General features: G+C 48.9%; 8 protein-coding genes across 8 annotated transcripts; 5 read left to right on the forward strand and 3 right to left on the reverse strand.

Moving 5' to 3' along the window:
• The first annotated feature begins 47 nt into the window (after positions 1-47).
• On the forward strand, positions 48-2,779 carry EDB82DRAFT_538232 (Metallo-dependent phosphatase-like protein). Its single transcript, XM_025726946.2, has 5 exons — positions 48-384; positions 448-534; positions 586-890; positions 943-1,151; positions 1,202-2,779. The coding sequence occupies exons 1-5, from the start codon at positions 205-207 to the stop codon at positions 2,326-2,328; spliced, it is 1,908 nt and encodes a 635-aa protein (XP_025581462.1). The 5' UTR covers positions 48-204; the 3' UTR covers positions 2,329-2,779.
• On the forward strand, positions 2,758-5,159 carry EDB82DRAFT_504710 (flavin-binding monooxygenase-like-domain-containing protein). The gene is made up of 4 exons (XM_025726947.2): positions 2,758-3,294; positions 3,344-3,374; positions 3,425-3,849; positions 3,900-5,159. The coding sequence occupies exons 1-4, from the start codon at positions 3,079-3,081 to the stop codon at positions 4,902-4,904; spliced, it is 1,677 nt and encodes a 558-aa protein (XP_025581463.1). The 5' UTR covers positions 2,758-3,078; the 3' UTR covers positions 4,905-5,159.
• A 510-nt stretch (positions 5,160-5,669) lies between these two features.
• EDB82DRAFT_504715 (ATP synthase alpha/beta family, nucleotide-binding domain-containing protein) lies at positions 5,670-8,428 on the forward strand. Its single transcript, XM_065608732.1, has 7 exons — positions 5,670-5,993; positions 6,111-6,165; positions 6,228-6,249; positions 6,355-6,403; positions 6,464-6,548; positions 6,601-8,165; positions 8,221-8,428. Exons 1-7 carry the CDS (start codon positions 5,985-5,987, stop codon positions 8,275-8,277), a joined length of 1,842 nt encoding a protein of 613 aa, XP_065463861.1. The 5' UTR covers positions 5,670-5,984; the 3' UTR covers positions 8,278-8,428.
• Positions 8,429-8,527: 99 nt separating this feature from the next.
• Positions 8,528-9,560, forward strand: EDB82DRAFT_504720 (ribosomal protein S5 domain 2-type protein). Its single transcript, XM_025726949.2, has 2 exons — positions 8,528-8,591; positions 8,646-9,560. The coding sequence occupies exon 2, from the start codon at positions 8,695-8,697 to the stop codon at positions 9,505-9,507; it is 813 nt and encodes a 270-aa protein (XP_025581465.1). The 5' UTR covers positions 8,528-8,591; positions 8,646-8,694; the 3' UTR covers positions 9,508-9,560.
• EDB82DRAFT_504721 (ACT domain-containing protein) lies at positions 9,561-11,159 on the reverse strand. The gene has a single exon (XM_065608733.1). It carries the CDS (start codon positions 10,708-10,710, stop codon positions 9,856-9,858), a length of 855 nt encoding a protein of 284 aa, XP_065463862.1. The 5' UTR covers positions 10,711-11,159; the 3' UTR covers positions 9,561-9,855.
• Positions 11,160-14,335: 3,176 nt separating this feature from the next.
• EDB82DRAFT_222874 (methyltransferase domain-containing protein) lies at positions 14,336-16,367 on the reverse strand. Its single transcript, XM_025726951.2, has one exon. It carries the CDS (start codon positions 16,318-16,320, stop codon positions 14,524-14,526), a length of 1,797 nt encoding a protein of 598 aa, XP_025581467.1. The 5' UTR covers positions 16,321-16,367; the 3' UTR covers positions 14,336-14,523.
• Positions 16,368-16,985: 618 nt separating this feature from the next.
• On the forward strand, positions 16,986-17,893 carry EDB82DRAFT_504730 (t-SNARE). Its single transcript, XM_065608734.1, has one exon. It carries the CDS (start codon positions 17,080-17,082, stop codon positions 17,725-17,727), a length of 648 nt encoding a protein of 215 aa, XP_065463863.1. The 5' UTR covers positions 16,986-17,079; the 3' UTR covers positions 17,728-17,893.
• Positions 17,894-20,029, reverse strand: EDB82DRAFT_538238 (GLE1-like protein-domain-containing protein). Its single transcript, XM_025726953.2, has 2 exons — positions 18,935-20,029; positions 17,894-18,884 (listed from the first exon to the last, which is right to left on the reverse strand). The coding sequence occupies exons 1-2, from the start codon at positions 19,796-19,798 to the stop codon at positions 18,105-18,107; spliced, it is 1,644 nt and encodes a 547-aa protein (XP_025581469.1). The 5' UTR covers positions 19,799-20,029; the 3' UTR covers positions 17,894-18,104.

Genomic DNA, 20,029 nt, shown 5'->3' on the forward strand with positions numbered 1-20,029 from the left:
CATGTGGGTGTTGTAGCGGCGCGCCAAAGCTGGTCCGGGAGTTTAACGTTTAACATCCTAAGGCCCGTTCATTCGTTCATCCATTCCTTGTAGTTGTCACTTGAGACGCGAGTCTGATGGTGAATCAACGTAAACCTTTTCTGCCATAATTCACTTGTTGCTTTAATCTCAGATTCGCATTCGCTTGATTCTGATACAACAAATATGCGCTTCTCAATAGCTCTGCTGCCTTGTCTTGGCGTGATAGCAGGCGTTGTCGGAAGTGACGGACCAGCCTTCATCCCCCAAAATATCGACGATATTCAAAAGACACTATATCGAGGCGATTGGGCGGATCGTATATGGAAGCAAATCCAGGGCGTTTCGTCTTGTTCGGGATGCCAGGTTAGTAATGCTTTGTTGGTGCGAAGTCATATACTCGGAGACTAACAGCTACCTATACTACAGGGTCTATTGTTGACATTCAAAAACCTTGCGAATCTGGGCGACAAAACATTCGTACGTACACTTCAGGATATTTGCAAGAAGTCAAAGGTATTTATGATTCATTCCTGCACATAATAAATACTAACAACCCCATCTCAGGTTGAAGAGGCGGATGTTTGTGATGGGACTATTGAGCTCCAGGGACCCATCATTGCAGAGGCCTTGAGAAACGTCGCCATAGGCTCAAAAACCGCACAACACTTCTGCGTTACGTTTCTTGGTCTTTGCCAATATCCTGCTATAGAAGAGTGGGATGTTCCTCTACCGCCTGATAGGTCTCACCTAAAGCGACCAGTCCCAAGTGGGCAAAATCCTATCAAGGTCGTCCATTACTCTGATATCCACGTTGATCAGCTTTATACTGAAGGGTCGAATTCGAAATGCAACAAACCCATATGCTGCAGGTAATTTGGAACCACTCCCCCGCTTGCATACCTTATGGACTGACCTTAGTAGACCCTTTACAGAAAATGATGAGCCTGGAAAGACAGACTCTCCAGCTGGGCCCTTTGGCGAGCACACCTGCGATTCTCCCGTCTCTCTGGAACATAACTTGTACCAGGCAATAAAGGAGATCGTCCCAGACGCCGCTTTTACTATCTTCACCGGTGACGTCGTTGATCATTCGATCTGGAACACTACATGGGATTACAATGAGCACCAGAGTAAGTATTCACTGACACTGTCGAACTTTCTCCTTGCTAACTCGTTTAAGTTATTGAATCATATGAGAACATGGACAAGCATCTCGGTATAGTTTACGGCACAGCAGGAAACCACGAGTCTCATCCTACAAACGCCTATCAACCTAGCTCTATCGGCGACGCATCGTCTTGGATCTACGACCTTCTCGCCGGAACATGGTCTCGCTGGATTGGACGCGAAGCCGCCTCCAGAGTAGCGCAAATGGGTGCCTACTCCACCAAATATCCCCATGGAAACCTCCGTGTCATTTCTCTCAACACAAACCTATACTACCGAGGCAACTTTTGGTTATTTCAGAGAAAGATGATCCGCGACCCTAGTAAACAGCTCGATTGGCTTATCGAAGAACTCCACGTTGCCGAGAAAGCTGGAGAGCGCGTTTATATCATCGGACATATGCCCCTTGGTGATCGGAATGCATTCCACGACCAATCTAATTATCTAAATCAAATAGTGAACCGATATTCGTCAACCATCGCAGCCATGTTTTTTGGCCACACGCACAGAGACCACTTCCAGATCACATATAACGAAGCTACAAAGAAGAGCTTCAACAATGCTCTGCTCACATCATACGTTGGCCCTTCACTTACCCCAACATCCGGCATGCCATCGTTTCGTGTTTACGACGTCGATCCTGTCACATTTGCAGTCCTCGATGCCACGACTTATAGCGCTGACATGAACTCGCCGACGTATCAGACCCAAGGTCCCGTGTGGAAGAAATACTACTCTGCGAAGGAGACGTACGGTCCGCTTACGAACCCGCCACTGACGGACCTTAAAGCAGAGCTTACTGCAGCATTCTGGCACAACGTCACAGAAGTATTTGAAAAGGACCAAACGGCTTTCGACAATTTCATGCTACGTCTGAGCAGGGGTTGGAAACAGCCTGTGTGTAAAGACGAGTGCCGAACATCCCAGATATGTTTGTTGCGAGCTGCACGAAGTCAGGATGGCTGCGACGTCCCCACGCTAGGTTCTTCATATCACACAAGAATGGGGGATGCTTCTGAGAGGGATGAGTGTGGTATCTCTGTCATCCAGGCGACATTCTCTGCACTAGTAGCCAACGAGGGCGTCTTGAGGGTTCTGCAAGAGCTGTTGGTAGGTCTGGAGGTCAAGTTGCATGAATGATGAAGTCTTCTAGTTATAGAGATGAAATTCATGTACATGCCCCATTGTATACTAAATGGCGTGTTTCTTATAATTCACAACGGCTAAACAGCAAGGACTTCAATGCTCTATTAGGGTGGCCACAAATGTATGTAACTTAGTTTCCGTGAGGTCTCCAACACATACACCTCGCCTCTTACAAAGTCTCGCCCGATAACTATGCTAGTAGCCATTTGTATCCTTATTAGTGGATAGACGTAGAATACCGATTTGCGCTGCCTCGATCCTTGCAGAAGTGAAGTGTCACTAGCAACGCCCGCAACCGCTCCCAAACATATAAATCCATGTCAGCTTGATAATGGATCCCACTCTGGTGTTGATAACTCGCTACTTTTGGTGGCCCATGGGCAATCCTTCGATTCCACTTATCCATTTCACTTACACCGGACACATAAGAGACCGGGAATCTCGGCTGACAGCCTTGCGATGCTGAACAATAAGCAGAGTCGGACACATTTTCGGACACATATCATTTGATGAGAAGCATTAACCCGGCTTTGTTATTTTGATTTGCAGTAACAGAGTATCTAAAAGCTGACAACTCTCGAGTTGCGTTTAGCCTGCCTACGTGAGAATTAAGCGCCTATGGTTCCTAGACGCGAACATCCACAGTGTTATAACTGCAGAGCCAGCTCTGGGTATATATAACGGTACTGTTGCAATTTTTCGTACACTTTTCTTCTTACTTGCCGAGATAACGCTTACTGGAAAATGGCTTCCTCACAGAATCAACAACTCGGTTCCGATGTGTGCGTAGTAGGAACGGGAGCACTCGGTCTGTTAGCACTCAAAAACCTTCGTGAACAGGGGCTCGATGTCAAAGCATTGGAGAGACACGAACACATAGGCGGAACATGGCATGCCTCGCAGAATGTCGAGCAGACTACTGCATCAGACTACACGACGGCGAATACTTCTAAGCAATGTGTACGTTTCATCCGGCTGCGAGATACAGACTAACGTTAATAATGTACAGTGTGCTATCACAGACTTTCCTATGCCTGATGGTAAGTTGATGACTTTCAATGGCTACATATAGAAAGCTCACCGTTATTAGAATTCCCTATGCATCCACCTCAAAAAGACCTAGAGCGATACTTTGAATCTTATGCCAGGAAATTTGATCTTTTCCCACATATTGAATTTTCAATCTCAGTCGACCACATCGAACGCGACGAGCAGCAAAAGAAATGGAAAGTTTTCACAAAGAACGTCAAAACGGGAGTTGAAGAGGTCAGATCTTACAGTCGTGTAGTGGTCGCTACTGGCATGCTCAACACCAAGCACATGCCACATGTCAAAGGCATCGAGCAGTTTACAGGAGACGCCCTTCATTCGAGACAGTTCAAGGATGTGTCCAAGTACCGGGGCAAGAATGTCATCGTCGTGGGAGTTGGTGCAACTGGCGTTGATTCAACTTCTTTCCTCGTCAAAGCCGGAGCAAACAAGGTCTATGCCAGTCATCGAGGGACTGTTTTTGTTGTAAGTCTTCCACGCCAAGGATGTTACAAATAGATGCTAACCAAGCAAAGCTCCCCAGACGAGTCAAGGGACAAGCTTTTGAGCATAATATGAGTCGTCGCGTAGCCATGTGCATAAGAGCGTTGGGCAATTTCTCGCCGACGATACTCGCTACGCTCATGACCAAGATGATGGTTAGCGTCCGGGACAAAGAGTGGCCAGTGATGAAAGATATCTTAAAAGATAGACCAGTTGATGGGGTCTTCCACCGAATACCGCTATTCTCGGAGGACCTAGCGAACAATCTCAAGAGTGGCAGTGTCAAGTCGGTAAGGGGCATCCAAGAAATCACTGGACCAAAGACGGTTGTTCTTACCGACGGTACCGTCCTCGAAGATATCGATGCCATAATTTTCTGTTCAGGTTATGGCTATGATTTCTCCATCATCAAAGGCCCTGGAGACCCAACTGATCCAGCCATTGCTCCTGACCACAACAAGAAGATCGAGGCGGCCGAGTATTATCAAGATGAAAACAGGTTTGCTCGTCTTTATCATGGCTTTATGTCGGAGCAGTTCCCTGAGTCTCTAGCATTCATCGGTCATGTAATCCTCATGAGGCCTCCATTTGTGCTGTACGACCTTATCACCATGGCCCTGGCCGGTGTGTGGTCTGGAGGTTACCCCATCGCGAACGAACAAGAGAGACGCAAAGATATCGATGCTCACTATAAATTTGTCGTCAGCATACTCCAACGAGGCCCATTTCCTCATCCAGGGTTCCGTTTCAGGATGGCCAAGACTTATGAGTTTATCAACCAAGCAGCAGGCACAGGAGTGACAGACCGTCTGGGTTGCTTTACATGGGAAGCCTGGAAGCTGTGGTGGAATGATCGAAAGTTTTACAATCTTCTCATGGGTGGGACTGATGTGCCTGCAGTGTACAGACTTTTTGATACTGGTCGAGGTCGGAAGCCATGGACTGGTGCAAGAGAATGGATCATCAAGACGAATGCCGAGATCAAAGAGTTGGGAGAGGTCTGGAAGAAGGAGAATGAAGACAAGAAGACAAATTGAGGAGAATGTATAGTATGATGGTATATTTGTATAGTGTCTTCATATATTTTCAGTAATCATGAGTTCTTCTGGAAGGGGTATAGCACTTGGTATACTCTCCCTTGAGATGTAAACATGACGGAATAAGACATATTCTTGGAATGGAAGATGATATGTTCTAAGGAATTATATGAGAAAGTAGGTTCGCAGTCGTATAAAGCAATATTTCCTTATAGATAAAAACGAAAGGTCTTAGTTCTAGGTGCAGATCTGTTGAGTCGGTAGCTGGGTGTTGTATTATTTGCATGAATTGAGGTTATGTTATGCAGCCTAGACTGGGCGCTACTGTACCCGCCCAAGCGTTCCAGCCAACCTAAACGTTCCCTTAACCAGATCTCAGCTGCATATAGAACTGGAGGGATCCGCATCTCTTTTACCCTGATCAACAACAGCATCGGCGACCACTTCACGCTTTCACTTCCCATAAGTCATTTCTACGTTTAAATTCAGCCACAAAAAAAAGACTGCTGTCTGTAGCTTATGCTCGGCATTCGCCCTACTCTTAGAGCGAGGCGTTCCCTGTTGGATCTTATCCGCACCAGAGGCGAAGACGGCGACGACGACAACAGTAGCCATCGAGAGCAAGGGAGCGACGACCAAAGCCCCGTAAGCAGGTCCCGGTCCCCGGCCAGCTCCAGGGGCTCCAGTGGCGGCCATTTCAGCGAAAGCTTCAGTGATACAGCCCCCGCGCCGCCCGCTAATGTTGTTGTTGCTGCTGCTGGTGACCCCACTCCGGAAGCTGCTGCATCGTCATCATATCGACTCCACCCTGGAGCTGCTGGTTCTGATGCTGCTCCTCTAGCGTTGGTGCATGTGGATGTAGCTCATCAAGTGCCTCTGCCAAACTCTCCACCACCTCTGTCTACGTCTGCGTCTCCGTCTCTGTCTCCATCTTCATCAACACCTCAACCTCCATCTCGACCGCCACCTTCGTCGACCTCCTCCCCCGGTTCGACATCGCATTCCATACGGCCACAGTCGCCGAATTTATCTATCTCACCTAATAATCAATCCGATAACGCGCCAGTTTCGCCGCCCAATATGGCTCCTGTGCGTTGATTCCCGACCTCCTCCAAGCTTTCATTCACAATCTTGGCCCGATGCTTGTTGGGGACACAGCGCAGACTGTACTCCTAGTTTATTGACGCTGACTTTGGTTTTCTGCAGAAGAAGGCTGCCAACAACAGCAGCAAGTCCAACGAGGACGATGGATACACAGCTGGTATGCTCCATCCAGCCTCCATGTTTCAAGGTACCTTACGGTGTCGCTAATACTATTTGCAGGTAAAATCTACTCCATCTCCGGGTCAGTACCTGCCGATACACATATCCTGCGTCAATATCCAGTCGCAAAATGAGCTCGTCGAAGCTAGCTCGCCGATATCCAACATGTTATACTGACTTTATGCAGTCCTGTCGTCATTGCTGAGGACATGATTGGTGTTGCCATGTACGAGTTGGTCAGTTGCAGTCATCCACCGCACCATCATCCGCCAAAAACTGACACGATACTATTGTAGGTCAGAGTAGGACACGACAACCTCGTTGGTGAGGTTATCCGAATCAATGGCGACCAGGCCTCTATCCAGGTTTACGAGGAGACATGTACGGCAACCCGTGATAAGGTCCAAGAACTACAAGCTAATCTACATTGCAGCCGGCGTCATGGTTGGTGACCCCGTCTACCGAACCGGAAAGCCCTTGTCCGTCGAGCTTGGTCCCGGTCTGCTCAACGGTATCTACGACGGTATCCAGCGTCCCCTCGAGGCTATTTCCAAGATGGCCAAGTCCATTTACATTCCCCGCGGTATCGCCGTTCCTGCCCTCGACCGCGAAAAGAAGTGGGAGTTCACACCCTCCGTCAAGGTCGGCGACCACCTCTCTGGTGGTGATGTTTGGGGTTCCGTCTTTGAGAACTCTTTCCTTGCCAACCACAAGATTCTGTTCCCTCCTCGCGCCCGAGGAACCGTTACCAAGATCGCCTCCAAGGGCGAGTACACCGTTGTCGACAACATCCTCGAGGTCGAGTTCGATGGCAAGAAGACCGAGTACCCCATGATGCAGTCCTGGCCTGTTCGAGTGCCCCGTCCTTCCAACGATAAGAAGTCTGCCGATCAGCCCTTCATTGTCGGCCAGCGAGTCCTCGACGCCCTTTTCCCCAGTGTTCAGGGTGGTACCGTCGCCATCCCCGGTGCTTTCGGTTGTGGAAAGACTGTCATTAGTCAGTCTGTGTCCAAGTTCTCCAACAGTGACGTTATTGTCTACGTTGGTTGTGGTGAGCGAGGTAACGAGATGGCTGAAGTCTTGAAGGATTTCCCCGAGCTTACCATTGAGGTCGACGGCCGCAAGGAGCCCATCATGAAGCGAACCACACTTATTGCCAACACTTCCAACATGCCCGTCGCTGCCCGAGAAGCTTCCATTTACACGGGAATTACGGTGGCTGAGTATTTCCGCGATCAGGGTCTCAACGTCGCCATGATGGCTGATTCTTCTTCCCGATGGGCTGAGGCTCTTCGAGAACTCTCAGGTCGTCTGGGAGAAATGCCTGCTGATCAGGGTTTCCCCGCTTACCTGGGTGCCAAGCTTGCCTCGTTCTACGAGCGAGCCGGTCGTGTCCAGACCCTTGGTTCTCCTGAGCGCGAGGGTAGTGTCAGTATTGTCGGTGCCGTCAGTCCCCCTGGTGGTGATTTCTCCGATCCCGTCACGACAGCTACTTTGGGTATTGTGCAGGTCTTCTGGGGTCTCGACAAGAAGCTTGCTCAGCGAAAGCATTTCCCTTCCATCAACACCTCGGCCTCTTACAGTAAGTACAACAACATTTTGGACAAGTACTACGAGAAGAACTACCCTGATTTCCCCCGACTCCGCGACCGTATCAAGCAACTCCTTTCCGACTCTGAGGAGCTCGACCAGGTCGTGCAGCTTGTCGGAAAGAGTGCTCTGTCTGACCCTGACAAGATTACTCTCGATATTGCTGGCCTGATCAAGGAGGATTTCCTCCAGCAGAACGGTTACTCAGACTATGACCAGTTCTGTCCCATCTGGAAGACTGAGTGGATGATGAAGCTTATGGTCGGCTTCCATGATGAGGCTCAGAAGGTTATTGCGCAGGGTCAGAGCTGGGCCAAGGTGCGAGAGGCTACATCCGAACTACAAGCCAACCTACGACAGCTTAAGTTCGAGGTGCCTACCGATGGCCAGGAAGCTATTACCAAGAGAGTGAGTTATTCGCCATGTATAGCCTTTCACATACATTTACTAACACATTTCTTAGTACGAGGAGATCCAACAGAAGATGACAGACAAGTTCGCTGCTGTCATGGACGAGTAAGACCTGAGCAAGCTGCTGGTTATTTCTGTCTTGAAGCTATAGATGAGTCATGTTGTGGGATAGGCCGGAACATGGCTGGTATTCGATTACTGTTTGCGCCGCCCCGTAGTCTAGTGTATGCATCCAATATCAATTTGTTCGAAATTCGAAACCATCTTTTGTTTGTGATATACCATAGTATGTGGGTCAATGAGTGAGGTTAAAGTGATGAGCGGATGTGGGGCTACATGCAAGTTATTCTCACCATCAACCTGTAGACAAGGATGTTCTCATACTTGCAACTGTTGAAACTATACAGCGTCTTTATATATATACTTTTTGTAAGCATTCAGTTGACTTAAAATAAATTCAATCCCGCTCACGCTCACATACATACACCTTTCTCCTTCATCCTCCCAACCCCTCACTCCCCGAGCAATGTCCGAAGAGCTTCAAGACGAGGTCGAAGCTATCAACTCCATATATGGCGATGGTAGTCTTGTCCCATCAGACGATGACTCCTCTGTCTATATTCTAAACCTCCCCGGTGATGCGTCCTCACTTCGTCTCAAGTTCCCTTCAAATTACCCCTCTCAACCGCCCACTGTTCTCGGCACGCACCATAGCTCCGGCGGCGTCAAGGGCGCCGGCGCTCGTGATCTGGGCCTCTTCCGCGATGCCTTGACCGAGGTCTTTCAAGAAGGACTGGTATGTCTTTTCGATGCGGTGGAAGAATTCACGCGGCGTGCCGAGGAAGAGAAACCAGAACCTCAAGAAATGGAACCTCCAACTACTTCAACGCCCGAGGAAGAGTACTACGAAGAACCAGATTTTCCGCCTCCAGAATGGGTTCTCTCCGACCTCGTCACAGAGTCAAAATCAACGTTCCTAGCACACGTCGCGCGAGTCACGTCGCCTGATCAAGCACGCTACTACGTCCAACTCCTTCTTGCATCCGACAAGCGTATCCGTGGCGCCACGCACAACATGACAGCATGGAGGATCCGCGGGCCTGGTGCCTCAAGCTTCCAGGACTGTGATGATGACGGAGAGGCCGCTGCGGGAGGAAGGATGTTACATCTGATGCAGGTCATGGACGTCTGGGACGCCATGGTAGTGGTGACGAGATGGTACGGCGGTGTTCAGCTGGGACCTAGAAGGTTTGCGCTGATCAACGCTGTAGCAAGGGACGGTTTGGTTAAGGCTGGTTTGGTAAAAGAGGAGAAGCAGGAGAAGAAAAAAGGGAAGTGAACCCTTCAACAGGGAGACTTTACGCTTGAATATAGCATGGCAAGAAAACGGAAATACACATCAACAATCAATTGTTACACTATTTGGTATCAAATATGGAACTCAGCCGCACCTCCCTAGAAACACCATTCAGACAAACAATCCAAACCGCACATCGCCCATATTAGAATATCTAGAAATTACTTGCTCCCGCACATCAATCCCAGCCCCTCGACTTCACAGCAAACAAACGCCGTTTCCTTTGCGCCTCTCGTTAGCTGCTCATCTACTATGAGCATTTCGTTATCGTACAGCATATATGTCACAGATGTTCTTCTTCGTTTGTTGTATCAGATCGAGGGCCCATGGCTAGATTTCATCGCTCAGCAATGGTTTTAAGATACCCATTGCCCTGACGGCCTGCTCCTCAGAAAGGATCACAGTACCTGCCTGTGCCGTTGAGAGATATGACAACTCCGAGCTGGCAGCTATCTGCGGATCCTGCACCAGTATGCCAGCAACACCACATACGATACCCGTTGCCTCAAGGGGAAGGCTCTTGAGGTCGAGGAAAATCGGAATCAAGTAGGCGTCGGTATCTCCAACAAGCGAATCGCCAAATATGTCGAGAAGATTCCTGTCAAGCAACAGGGACGGTGGGTCGTCCTGAGCCAGAGTAACAGACATGAATCGAGGCTGCGACACAAGTGCTGAAATAATGCATGTGTATAATTTCGTGTCGACGTTGTCTGCCCAGCTTGGTCTGCGGCCGTTCCCAGTTGCGTGTCGACTAATCGAAGGTCGCTGGTGAGTAAAATTTGCAAGCTGCGACGTTTCACGGCCAGAGCATTGCACCAATTCTAGTGCTTCCTCGAGGTTGGGGGCCACATTCCTCTTCTTCAGTGTGCCGAAAATGCGTGTTTGCAGCTCAGCGACATTAAGTGGGAGGCCCTCATGGGGTGGGGATGATGCTGGCAGCCCGCCACCTTGCTTTTGGGTATTCGCGGCAGAGGTAATAAAGTTCGATTCGTTGTCTGATAGCTCGAAACCCTTGGCTATAAGGGATTTGACCACATTCTCGCGCTCCCTTGTCGGGACCAGAATAAAGTCCGAGTAGTAGGTAGTGATGAAGAAGATGGGGATACCAGCAAGAGCAAGTGGGGAGGTCAATTCCATGACACGGCCGCCTGCATCAAGTCCAGCACTAATAACAGAAAGGACCATGTAGGATTCTTTGGAAACGGAGACGATCTTCGCAACGTCGCGCGGCAGGGTCTTGAGAACTGGCTCGAACACATTCTGGGCCCATGAAGTGTGGCAGACAACCGAGCACTCTAGAGGGGTAACACTGATGTTGAGAAAGCCATGCTGTCCATCAGAAGTGAGACCTTGTAACTCGTACTCGGGTGAGTCGCGCAGGCCTCCTGCGCCTTGCGACTGTGGTAGCAGTACTCGAAGAATAGGCTGGAGGAGGCTCGAGTAAAGGCTGAGGGGGATATGAATCAGCGTGTATGTCCCATCCTAGAGTACACAAGTTAGAAAGAAAGTAGGCTACAAATGCGATTCGGCAGCGTGGTCATGGTGGGCCACAAAGGGAAATGCGAATGACAAAAGTGTGAAGCATTCTATGTAGAGTGAGTGTGAGACTTACAAGGAAAGATACCTGTGCGTTCATGATGGCAGGCCAGCATTGAGGGTCCGGGGTCTTTGTACTACGAATCCAGTCAAAGCGACGGCTCGGCACAGTGGAATTGCGTCTTTTGCGGCGGGATCGCGCTGGTGAAAGCCGACAACAAATTGGCGTGTCGAAGTCGAATTTCTGACTGGATCATGAAGATGTCTCGTAGGTAGTTCAGGTATCTGTTGTAAGGTTTGGGCTAATAAGGTTGGAGAATAGAAACAAGAAACAAAGAAACGGCCAATGCCCAAAACCCCGGTAAACTCTGCTTTGTTGAAGTGTATAAAAACAAGGTTTGATTGTGTGAAGAAGTTTTCAAAAGGTTATGCAGCATGTAACGAGGAGGGTAGAGGAAGAACTGGATGCAGGTTCAGTTCAGACAATGGAGGGTACGATAAGGGTAAACCCGCGTTATTAACTCTCCTCCTCCTCATTGTACGTAGAGTACCTCGACTGTAACTATCGCTATCTCTAAGCCGAACGGGAAGAGCACGTCCCTCGATCAAGCCCAGCCCTGCAGACAGACAGGGTTTTGCCGTCGCAGACAAGGTGCGGGCCATGGCCAACTTGGGAATTAGCTACCTGTTGAGTTGGCAGAGGTTAGACTAGTAGGCTATGACGGCAGCAACGTTAGTGGACATGTATGGGTGGGTTCGGGTGCTAACTAAAGCATTGACTTTTGGCTGAGTTAGATAACCGTTGCAGCTATCTACCTATTAGCTGGCAGTGCTCTGAGTAAGATTCTTCAATGGTATTTCAGAATGATGCGGCCTTGACAAACAAAGATCCTTTCTCCTCGGGAGATGAACACGCTCGCATCAAGGAGGCCGCTCGAGGGTGGCTTGACTGCAGATCTTGATCCAATACCCGATGCGTGAAGACACATTGGTCCAGTTGGTACGGTAGAGACCGAAAGTGCAGATGGCGTTCGTGATCACGGCCAATGTGGTTCCACGACTTGGCCGGGAGAAAGGAAGCATCAATTTTCCTGCATGTCTCTACGCTTTGAGCTTTGCTTTCATGAATGCAGCGATGCAAAGTACCAAAGCAACCAGGCAACACTGCCTCATAGCGATCTAGGTGTCACCACATCACCGCCGATAGAAGATTACTCTCTTCGATATAAGGGTATGATGGTGGTGCTGAGATCAACCTGTAAGACAGGCTTCCGTGGCAAACAAACATGGAGTACGGTGGTGCGTGGGGGCTACTTCAGCAGAGCTAGAAAGATCGGGAGAGTAGGACCCCTTACTCCTATTCAACAATTGTTGTTCATTCATGGATTGAGCCGAGTCGGATTCAGAAGGACAGGGCTGGTTATCAGATGTTGGTTAATTTCGTCTGGCAGAAACTACTTTCCGTCTGAAACAGTGCTTTTGGAACCAAACACATAAAAATCTGATAGATGGATTGTCTCTTGTTTTCGATGAGCGCGCTGCTGCGACTGTACTACACTGTATGCAACTTCTTCTTTTTAACCAATTGTGCATTGATCGCTGATTCTATTGGGTAAATGCGCGACCCATGAGGTCGGGTTTGTTAATCAGGCCAAGGTGATAGAATGTGACAATATTAAGGTTGGTGGTGATGATGATTTGATGAGGTGAGCTTCATGATTTCCCGATTAGAACAGATGCCTTTGGCTCTTCCCTGTAGGTAAGTCAGGGTGTTGGGCATCACCCAACCATTCCAGTAGGAAAAGTTCAGGTCGCCGTGATGTGTAGATTGTATCTATGGAAGGCTTTGTCTTTCCTTCACCTCGGAGACATCGTCACCTTTCAGACTCGTCACCTTCGTGGTCAGGTCTAGTTGGATCACCTGTAAATGAACCCTGGCTGCCTACAGAAACCTGAGCCTAATATTTTTACTATTGCAAACACCCCAGCAACCCCAGCTTTTCGTGTAATCCTCGCGACTTGCACTCAAACCCATGATTGGTACGGCCAGCCTCCTCCATTCACAATGACTTCGCCGCACGATCGCATGGAATCTGAAGCTTCCATCACTCCACAGCACACATATTGAACATCCCGGTGAAAGCCGCCCCTGACCTGGACACCCTGCCTTGCTTTCAGCACCAACAGAGAATGGAGTGGCATTATGCCTGAGCCTGTCAGCTACGCCTCCAACCCGGTATTTAGAACCTCAGCAATGAGATCGATTAATAGAACATTGCCTATCATGCCTCAAAGCAGGCTCGCCGCCGTCACATTGCATGACTCTTACCTTGCTGCACATGTCTCGATATTGGATCATCTCGTCTCGGTAGACGACAACGCAACATTTCCATCTTACTTCGTGGTAGTTGTGTTCCCATACGAGTCGGGTGATGTAAATTACCCCACGAAAGATGCCATCATGGTGGGTGCAGATACTACTAACAAAGCTCCAGTTTCTGCTGTAGTGTCGGGATCCAGCTTCTTCTGACCCCTGTCATGCTGTCAACATGTCGCAAATGGCACCACAGACTCGTGCTTCATAGCGTGACCACTTACCAATATTACCCTACTCAACATCCAGAACTCCAGGTGACGCAGTCTGAATATGTCACACTGTCGACCTCGAGTGACCTATGACGATATCGTCTGGTTCACTGCGACACTAGAAACCTCTGTACCTACAGGGCTTTCCATCCCTGCATGTCAGGTCACAAATTCCTATCCAACGACAAACTATTAACTGCCTGTAGAATACGTATCATCTACAAGACGGGCCAACGCTACCGGCTGTCAGAAAAAAAATGTCCATTGTAATGCCTATCAACAGAGGGTCTTTTGTCCCGCTCCTTGTGGGACGGCGCCAAGTGGATTGCGATAAAGAGTCCCGGTCTTACACCTCTGCATATCGTAATATGATTCATTCTATCTTCGATAATCACAGGCTGGCTTGCTGGTGGTTGTTAGACCAAGTATTTATACTCATGATTGGACATCGAACAAATGTTCGGGATAACCTATCTCCCGAATTCGTGTATTCTGTGGCATCCGATCGACCCTATAACTTCCTGTCTTGTCATATCCTTCAGCAGTGACATAACTGGAGCAACGCTGGGCGAGTGTAGGGGTGGTTCATGCATGACATCCCCTGTCTGGGGAAGACAGCCACGCCCTGCTGTACGTAGTACATACACAGTACTGTATTCCCCTATATCCAATAGCAAGCGGCTGCCAAGTCTCTTTGCTCGCCTGTTCTTATGAGGCCAGCATCGATACGAAAACATTTGACTTGTTACTTCACAATAGACTAAACATGGATGTTCTCTTGACACGATAGCACGTATGATATAGATGCGGTAAACGTCGGCAATAGCGTTCAGAGTGTTGTTGATCATTCCTATTCTAAACTAGCTCAAAGTTTATCTATCGCTTAACTCCTACGACAACCAGGTTTCTTGGACTCAGTCCATAGTCAAACACCGTTTCGACCCACGCGTGACGAACAAGATCGTCGTGTTCTTTGAGAAATGTCCACCGGTCCGACACGATGAGCGATTCGACCGCCATCGCGCTGAAAGCCATGAGACTCCAAATAGCGCACAACTCCTTCTTTCGTGGCATGTACTGGGCCTCATATTGTTCGATCTCTTCGTCTGTTATATCGCCCATCTTCTCCTGCATCACTTCCGCATACTGCTTGTATTCAGTGTTGGTTGTGAGTTTCTCGACTGCTCCGCGGACATAAGACTTGAACGTTCCATAGCAACTCTTCCGCAGCGATCCAATAATTACAGGATTGGTGCTGATGTCGAAGGGACTTTCGCTATCATCCTGGGCGGATGATGCAGTGTCTGCTTGTCGGGGTTCCCCTTGACTATCTCCATGCCGGATCTTTCTTACCACGCCCCGGTCAAGGAAGATCTTTTGCAGCACTGCTCTGTAGAAATGCCGGGAGAAGAATCCTGCGCTTTCCTTCTCGGTCCAGTTTTGTGGCGCCTGGCAAGCCATCATACGAGCCGTGATATTGAGTCGCACGCCGTCTCCCTGATACGTTGAGAACTTCTGACTCATGGGAAATCCTTGCGGGTCATGCTTGTCCGATTCTCGAACGAGTCGACCGTTGACAGCTTGAAGAGTCGGTCGCAAGAAGGCATGTTTGTATGTAGGTGGACCAAGTTTCTCAGTCATCAGGTTGTAGCAGCACCCAACGATAGCCACAGCTTGGATATCTGGGTTAAGAACCAAAGAACGAATTCCAAAGTGCGACAGATTTCCGCAAGAGTGGATTGACATGGCCATCAGGCTCAAATTCTTCTTTTTGGCTTCTGCATCGGCTTCGGTATTGATCTGGGCGATTACTTCACCCAGCTCGCCACTGTCCAGACGGCCTGAAATGTACTGAACTGACCCTTTTCCCTTTTCCAAAGTATATTCTCCTTCGAGTTCTTTGACAGGTTTGAACTCAAAGGCTTCGTCTCTTGCCACATCGCGGATAGCCTTAGCCAAAGCTTCCGGGTCGTCTTGGGCATCAGGTCCCCGTGCTTCCAGGATCTTTGTCCATAGCTTCTTGTTCCTCATAACTTTGGGCTTGACAGCCAGTCCAGAGGACATGTCAAGACCTTTTGCTGCATTGACGTTGTTCTCCCGTCCCTCAACAGCTACTACATGCCGATTGTAGGGCTCACTTGCCATGGCTCGGCCAAGATAATTCTGGCCACTTCCAAAGTCGACGTAGTGGGATATCTCGTTTCCATACTGCTCCCTGATGTCGTCCGAAAGCCGAGAAAGGTAATCAGCAAAGTTTGTGACTTCATGATTTTTCTTCACGTTCATGCCTATGGCTACTGATCGGGGAAGAGCGGGAAGCTTCTCTGTAGGTGGCGTGAATGATCGGCCAAGCGAAAGATTTCGAACTGTTCGGACGTATTCTATGAAGCTCTCCGGAGGTTGCACGCCGTCATAGTTAAGATTATCCAAATCATCACGCATGAGGAGGTCCAGAAATTCCATGAGACCGCATGAGAGAATGAAAGGGTGCCATTCTTTAGGGATGGTATAATGAAAGAGACCAGGCTCAATGGTGAAGAAGTCGAGGATATGGACACCACCGCAGAGGATTTGGAAGGTTTCAGAAGTTCGAACAAACTTGAGAAGCTCATCGATATACTCGTCTGGTGATGAAAAATCACCATTGAATGGCAATGGTTTCTCTGGTATCATTTTGACTGGTATGCAAGTTACCCTGGAGACCTGTCAGTCACAATATTGGGGTTTGGGGAGTTTATACGCTTACAAGTTTTGATCGTCTCTGTGTAATTTAATATTTCATATTTATACTCAAAACTTACTGTGAGGGTTTAATTACTCCTGTCAGTAATGTTTATGATCCGCTCTGGTAAGTGAGTTGGCGAATTTTGTGTGAACGTGTATATTCCTAACAAGGAAGAAGAACAACACAAATTGACTCAGCCTGCTCTGTCTCAGGTATCCCAGATTTAGGGGGAAATCTTGGCGAAGTTTGACGCCGAGAACATGACTTGAGGAACAGTTTTTGAAGAGTTTCAGACATAAACATTATTCTCATCAAGGTTTTGGTGGGTGGGTCGAGTTTGCAGGTGAGTCCTCGGTGTGTGCCAGAGCAGTACGTACCGGTGAGTTCTCACCGAAAACTCCCGGGTAAGCTCACCTGCAGGGTCCGAGCATGCAACGTCATCCCTTCCATCTAACACGATGTCGCAGCCTTGAATACTGTTTTGAACCACCTGGCCCTTTCTTTTGTTCTTAATAATTCTCAGTCGCAGCGTCATATTGAACTGTAGCGCACTCCTTTTAACACGCATGGTTAACCCGCCGCTTTCAGGATGATGTCCTCTACCAACGATGAGGACCCCTTCGTCCAGGTCCAGCAGTACGTCTCACCCTTATTGCTATGCGCCCGGCCATCAATGCTAATAATAATACAGAGATGTCCTCAACCAGATGGCCAACACGCGCCCGCTGTTTGCTTCGTACCTTCGAATTCGCTCCCTTTCCACAAACGCCAATTCCCCCGAACTTGCATCCGCACGCTCCGATCTCGAAGCCGCTTTATCATCCCTTGCCGACGACTTAGCCGACCTGATCGCCTCTGTCCAAGCCGTTGAATCCAATCCCTCGCAATTTGGGCTGTCAGAGCACGAAGTTACGCGCCGTAAGCGCCTTGTGCAGGAAGTTGGAGGCGAGATTGATGATATGCACGATGAGCTTGCGAAAAAGATGGATGCGGGCGACCTGCCTGACCCGAATGCGTTTGCCATTGATGGCGACCATGAGGACAACTACACCGAGTTTGAACAGCAGCAGCAGATGGAAATGATGCACGAGCAAGATCAGCACCTCGACGGCGTGTTTCAAACAGTAGGAAACTTGCGCCGGCAGGCGGACGATATGGGAAGGGAACTCGAAGAGCAACGTGAAATGCTTGATCAAATAGACACTGATGCTGATCGTATCGGTGGACGATTGGCGACGGGCATGCAGAAGTTGCAGCATGTGGTACGGCAGAATGAAGATCGCTATAGCAGCTGCTGTATAGCGGTCCTCATATTTGTCCTTATACTGCTGCTAATCATCCTTCTTATCATATAATGTCTGCCATAGACTTCAAGAGTCAGATGTTTAGCTCCTTTACAGCGTTTACGATATAACCACATGTGGGATTGGAGTTTGGGATGGGGAATTGCTTTTCACGAATTATCGTACTCTTTGACCAAGAAATTTTCTTATCTCACTTAAACGTGTACTAGAACGATATATAGAGTAGCAGCGGCGGGTTTATTTTCCAAAGTTGTTGTGTTATCTAAAGGTTTATCAAACAATTGCCAAATCCTGAAGCACAATGTCTCACAATCGTATACGATACAGTAACGGAGCGGTCTTCGATTCCGCGATAGCCTTCTCAACCCTGTAAAAGTCCGGACTTTATTCCATTTTGAATTCGTCATACAATCAGTTGTCTTGCGCCGTTATACTAGGATCAGCCCCGATTCGGTCTTGAGTACGTCTGCTAGTGCAGCCAGGGAGCCAGCAGCACTGGCATTTTGGGGTGCTTTCTTTGGGAACTCGATGAGTGCAAGCCGCAACGCCGCTAACGCAGCATTCCCATAAAAGTTGAGGAAGCGCTGCTCATGGCCTTGGATCATGGATCGCAATACCACATATTGAGTGTTTGATGTCTCGTTGGGTGGTGAGTTGACGATGTAGGCAAGCGCCTTCCAGTAGTTTGTTGGCGGATAAGGGTTCTTCTTGGATGACCTGCTGAAGTCTCTTAGAGACAAAGAAGCAAATCCAGCACCTAAACCAGTCATTCTGTCATTATGACTTTGTTCCGTAATCCATGACGGCCCATCCTTCTTCCATCCTATGGCGACGCGCCCGCGTTCTGTCTTGTCATTACCCCTGTAACCAAACAAGACAGGGCAAACCATTCGATATTTGGCCATGAGGATATCAATCAAGGATAGACCTCGCCATTGGAATTCTTTCGCCGAGAAGATGTGGGCAGCAAAGACGCCAACAGGGTCCGCAGCCTTGGGGTTTGCGCCGCCTTCGTTAATGAACTGGTTCACAATACCCTTGGCGCAGATGTTTATGAGATATATAAAGAGTGAAGGAAGGGTGGCATCGTTATTTGCGGAGCCTTCAACAGGCTCTCTCTTATCGACCACAAATGCACTGACATCGATGGGAGGACTCGGGATCCGACCCTCCAAAGCCTCTTTGAGCGCGCCTGTGATTTTGTTGATCTGTCATTTGTGAGAAGCTGCTTCAAAGTGGTAGGGTATTTTCAACTTACAGGTTGATTGTTTGCTCCCTTTCCGGCCGTTAGTTGACCAATAGCTACTCGAATTTCTCTTCGAGCAGCACCGAGTTTGCCCTTGAGGGGCGAGTCGGCAACCTTTGACTGCGCCTGAAGGTCCTTTCGCAATTTCTTCAACTCTAGGTGGATCTGAGCATAGCGGTCGACGCTGGCAGCTGACTTGGCTTGCACAGATTGTGAGACTGGTGCGGCAGGCCTGGAGACCGGCTGAGGGGTGGTTTTAGTAGCGGCAGGTACACTTGTAGGCTGTGTCACCGCTCCATTTGGTTTTTGAAATGGACTCTGAGAAGGTGGTTGTGTCGTACCAAATGGATTGCTCGGTTTATTCTGAGCGAAAAGTCCAGCGGCAGGAGATGGAGCTGCAGGCTGAGCGGGCTTCTTTGCTTCGGTGGCGGGCGTCGTGGAAGCTTCAGGTTGTTTTGAGTTGTTGACAGGAGTTGCGCCGCCATTCGTTTTCGCAGGCTCTTGCTTGGCTGGCGATGCTGGCTGGGGCGCTGGCTCCGGTGGTAACTTGGGAACCGTCTTTGCCTTGAGTTCCCGAAGCCGTTTCTCTTCCGCAACCACAGCGGCCTCAGCTCTTAATCTCTCCTCCTCCTTGCGCTCTTCAGCAAGTATGCGCTTGTGCTCTTCTTGCAGCTCATGGAGCTCGTAGACTCGTATCGCTGCTTGACGCACGCGCTCGTGTTCTAGTTGCGCTGCCGCCAGAGCATCTCGGTGACTAAGCTCATTATTTCGGGTATCGAGAAGAAAGGATGCGGCGATGTTTCGTTCTGGACTAGAGAGCAATTGATTCCTTTTGGCGGGCGAAGATAAGACCTTGGAAGGCGAAGAGAAGGTCATGATGAAAACAAAATATTGTTGGTTCGCTACAAAGCTGGCATTTGAAACGGAAGAAATAAAATTTAGTTGTGTAAGTAGCAGGGCAAGTCTAACCTTACACCTGAGATGTAGGTAAACTTTAGGACTCGCGTAGCCTTTGTACACGAAGCGTTTGTTTTTTGGGTCTTAACAATGCAGCCCTTTGAAAGAGGCTGGATGTCGATCCATCAAAGCAATGCTCCCCATGCACGT

The sequence above is a fragment of the Fusarium venenatum genome (assembly GCF_020744135.1).
Source record: "Fusarium venenatum strain MPI-CAGE-CH-0201 chromosome Unknown EDB82scaffold_3, whole genome shotgun sequence".
NCBI lineage: Eukaryota > Fungi > Ascomycota > Sordariomycetes > Hypocreales > Nectriaceae > Fusarium > Fusarium venenatum.

Bases quoted from the DNA above. Each gene is read 5' to 3' on its own strand.
- EDB82DRAFT_538232 (XM_025726946.2), top strand. From the start codon at position 205: ATGCGCTTCTCAATAGCTCTGCTGCCTTGTCTTGGCGTGATAGCAGGC. The intron at 535-585 runs GTATTTATGATT...ACCCCATCTCAG, and splicing joins ATATTTGCAAGAAGTCAAAG to GTTGAAGAGGCGGATGTTTG. The intron at 1,152-1,201 runs GTAAGTATTCAC...AACTCGTTTAAG, and splicing joins GGATTACAATGAGCACCAGA to TTATTGAATCATATGAGAAC.
- EDB82DRAFT_504720 (XM_025726949.2), top strand. From the start codon at position 8,695: ATGTCCGAAGAGCTTCAAGACGAGGTCGAAGCTATCAACTCCATATAT.
- EDB82DRAFT_504715 (XM_065608732.1), top strand. The intron at 6,166-6,227 runs GTATGCTCCATC...TACTATTTGCAG, and splicing joins GGACGATGGATACACAGCTG to GTAAAATCTACTCCATCTCC. The intron at 6,404-6,463 runs GTCAGTTGCAGT...ATACTATTGTAG, and splicing joins GTGTTGCCATGTACGAGTTG to GTCAGAGTAGGACACGACAA.
- EDB82DRAFT_504721 (XM_065608733.1), bottom strand. From the start codon at position 10,710: ATGGTCCTTTCTGTTATTAGTGCTGGACTTGATGCAGGCGGCCGTGTC.
- EDB82DRAFT_504710 (XM_025726947.2), top strand. From the start codon at position 3,079: ATGGCTTCCTCACAGAATCAACAACTCGGTTCCGATGTGTGCGTAGTA. The intron at 3,295-3,343 runs GTACGTTTCATC...AATAATGTACAG, and splicing joins CGAATACTTCTAAGCAATGT to TGTGCTATCACAGACTTTCC. The intron at 3,375-3,424 runs GTAAGTTGATGA...CACCGTTATTAG, and splicing joins AGACTTTCCTATGCCTGATG to AATTCCCTATGCATCCACCT.
- EDB82DRAFT_538238 (XM_025726953.2), bottom strand. From the start codon at position 19,798: ATGACCTTCTCTTCGCCTTCCAAGGTCTTATCTTCGCCCGCCAAAAGG. The intron at 18,885-18,934 runs GTAAGTTGAAAA...CACAAATGACAG, and splicing joins AGGGAGCAAACAATCAACCT to ATCAACAAAATCACAGGCGC.
- EDB82DRAFT_504730 (XM_065608734.1), top strand. From the start codon at position 17,080: ATGGCCAACACGCGCCCGCTGTTTGCTTCGTACCTTCGAATTCGCTCC.
- EDB82DRAFT_222874 (XM_025726951.2), bottom strand. From the start codon at position 16,320: ATGATACCAGAGAAACCATTGCCATTCAATGGTGATTTTTCATCACCA.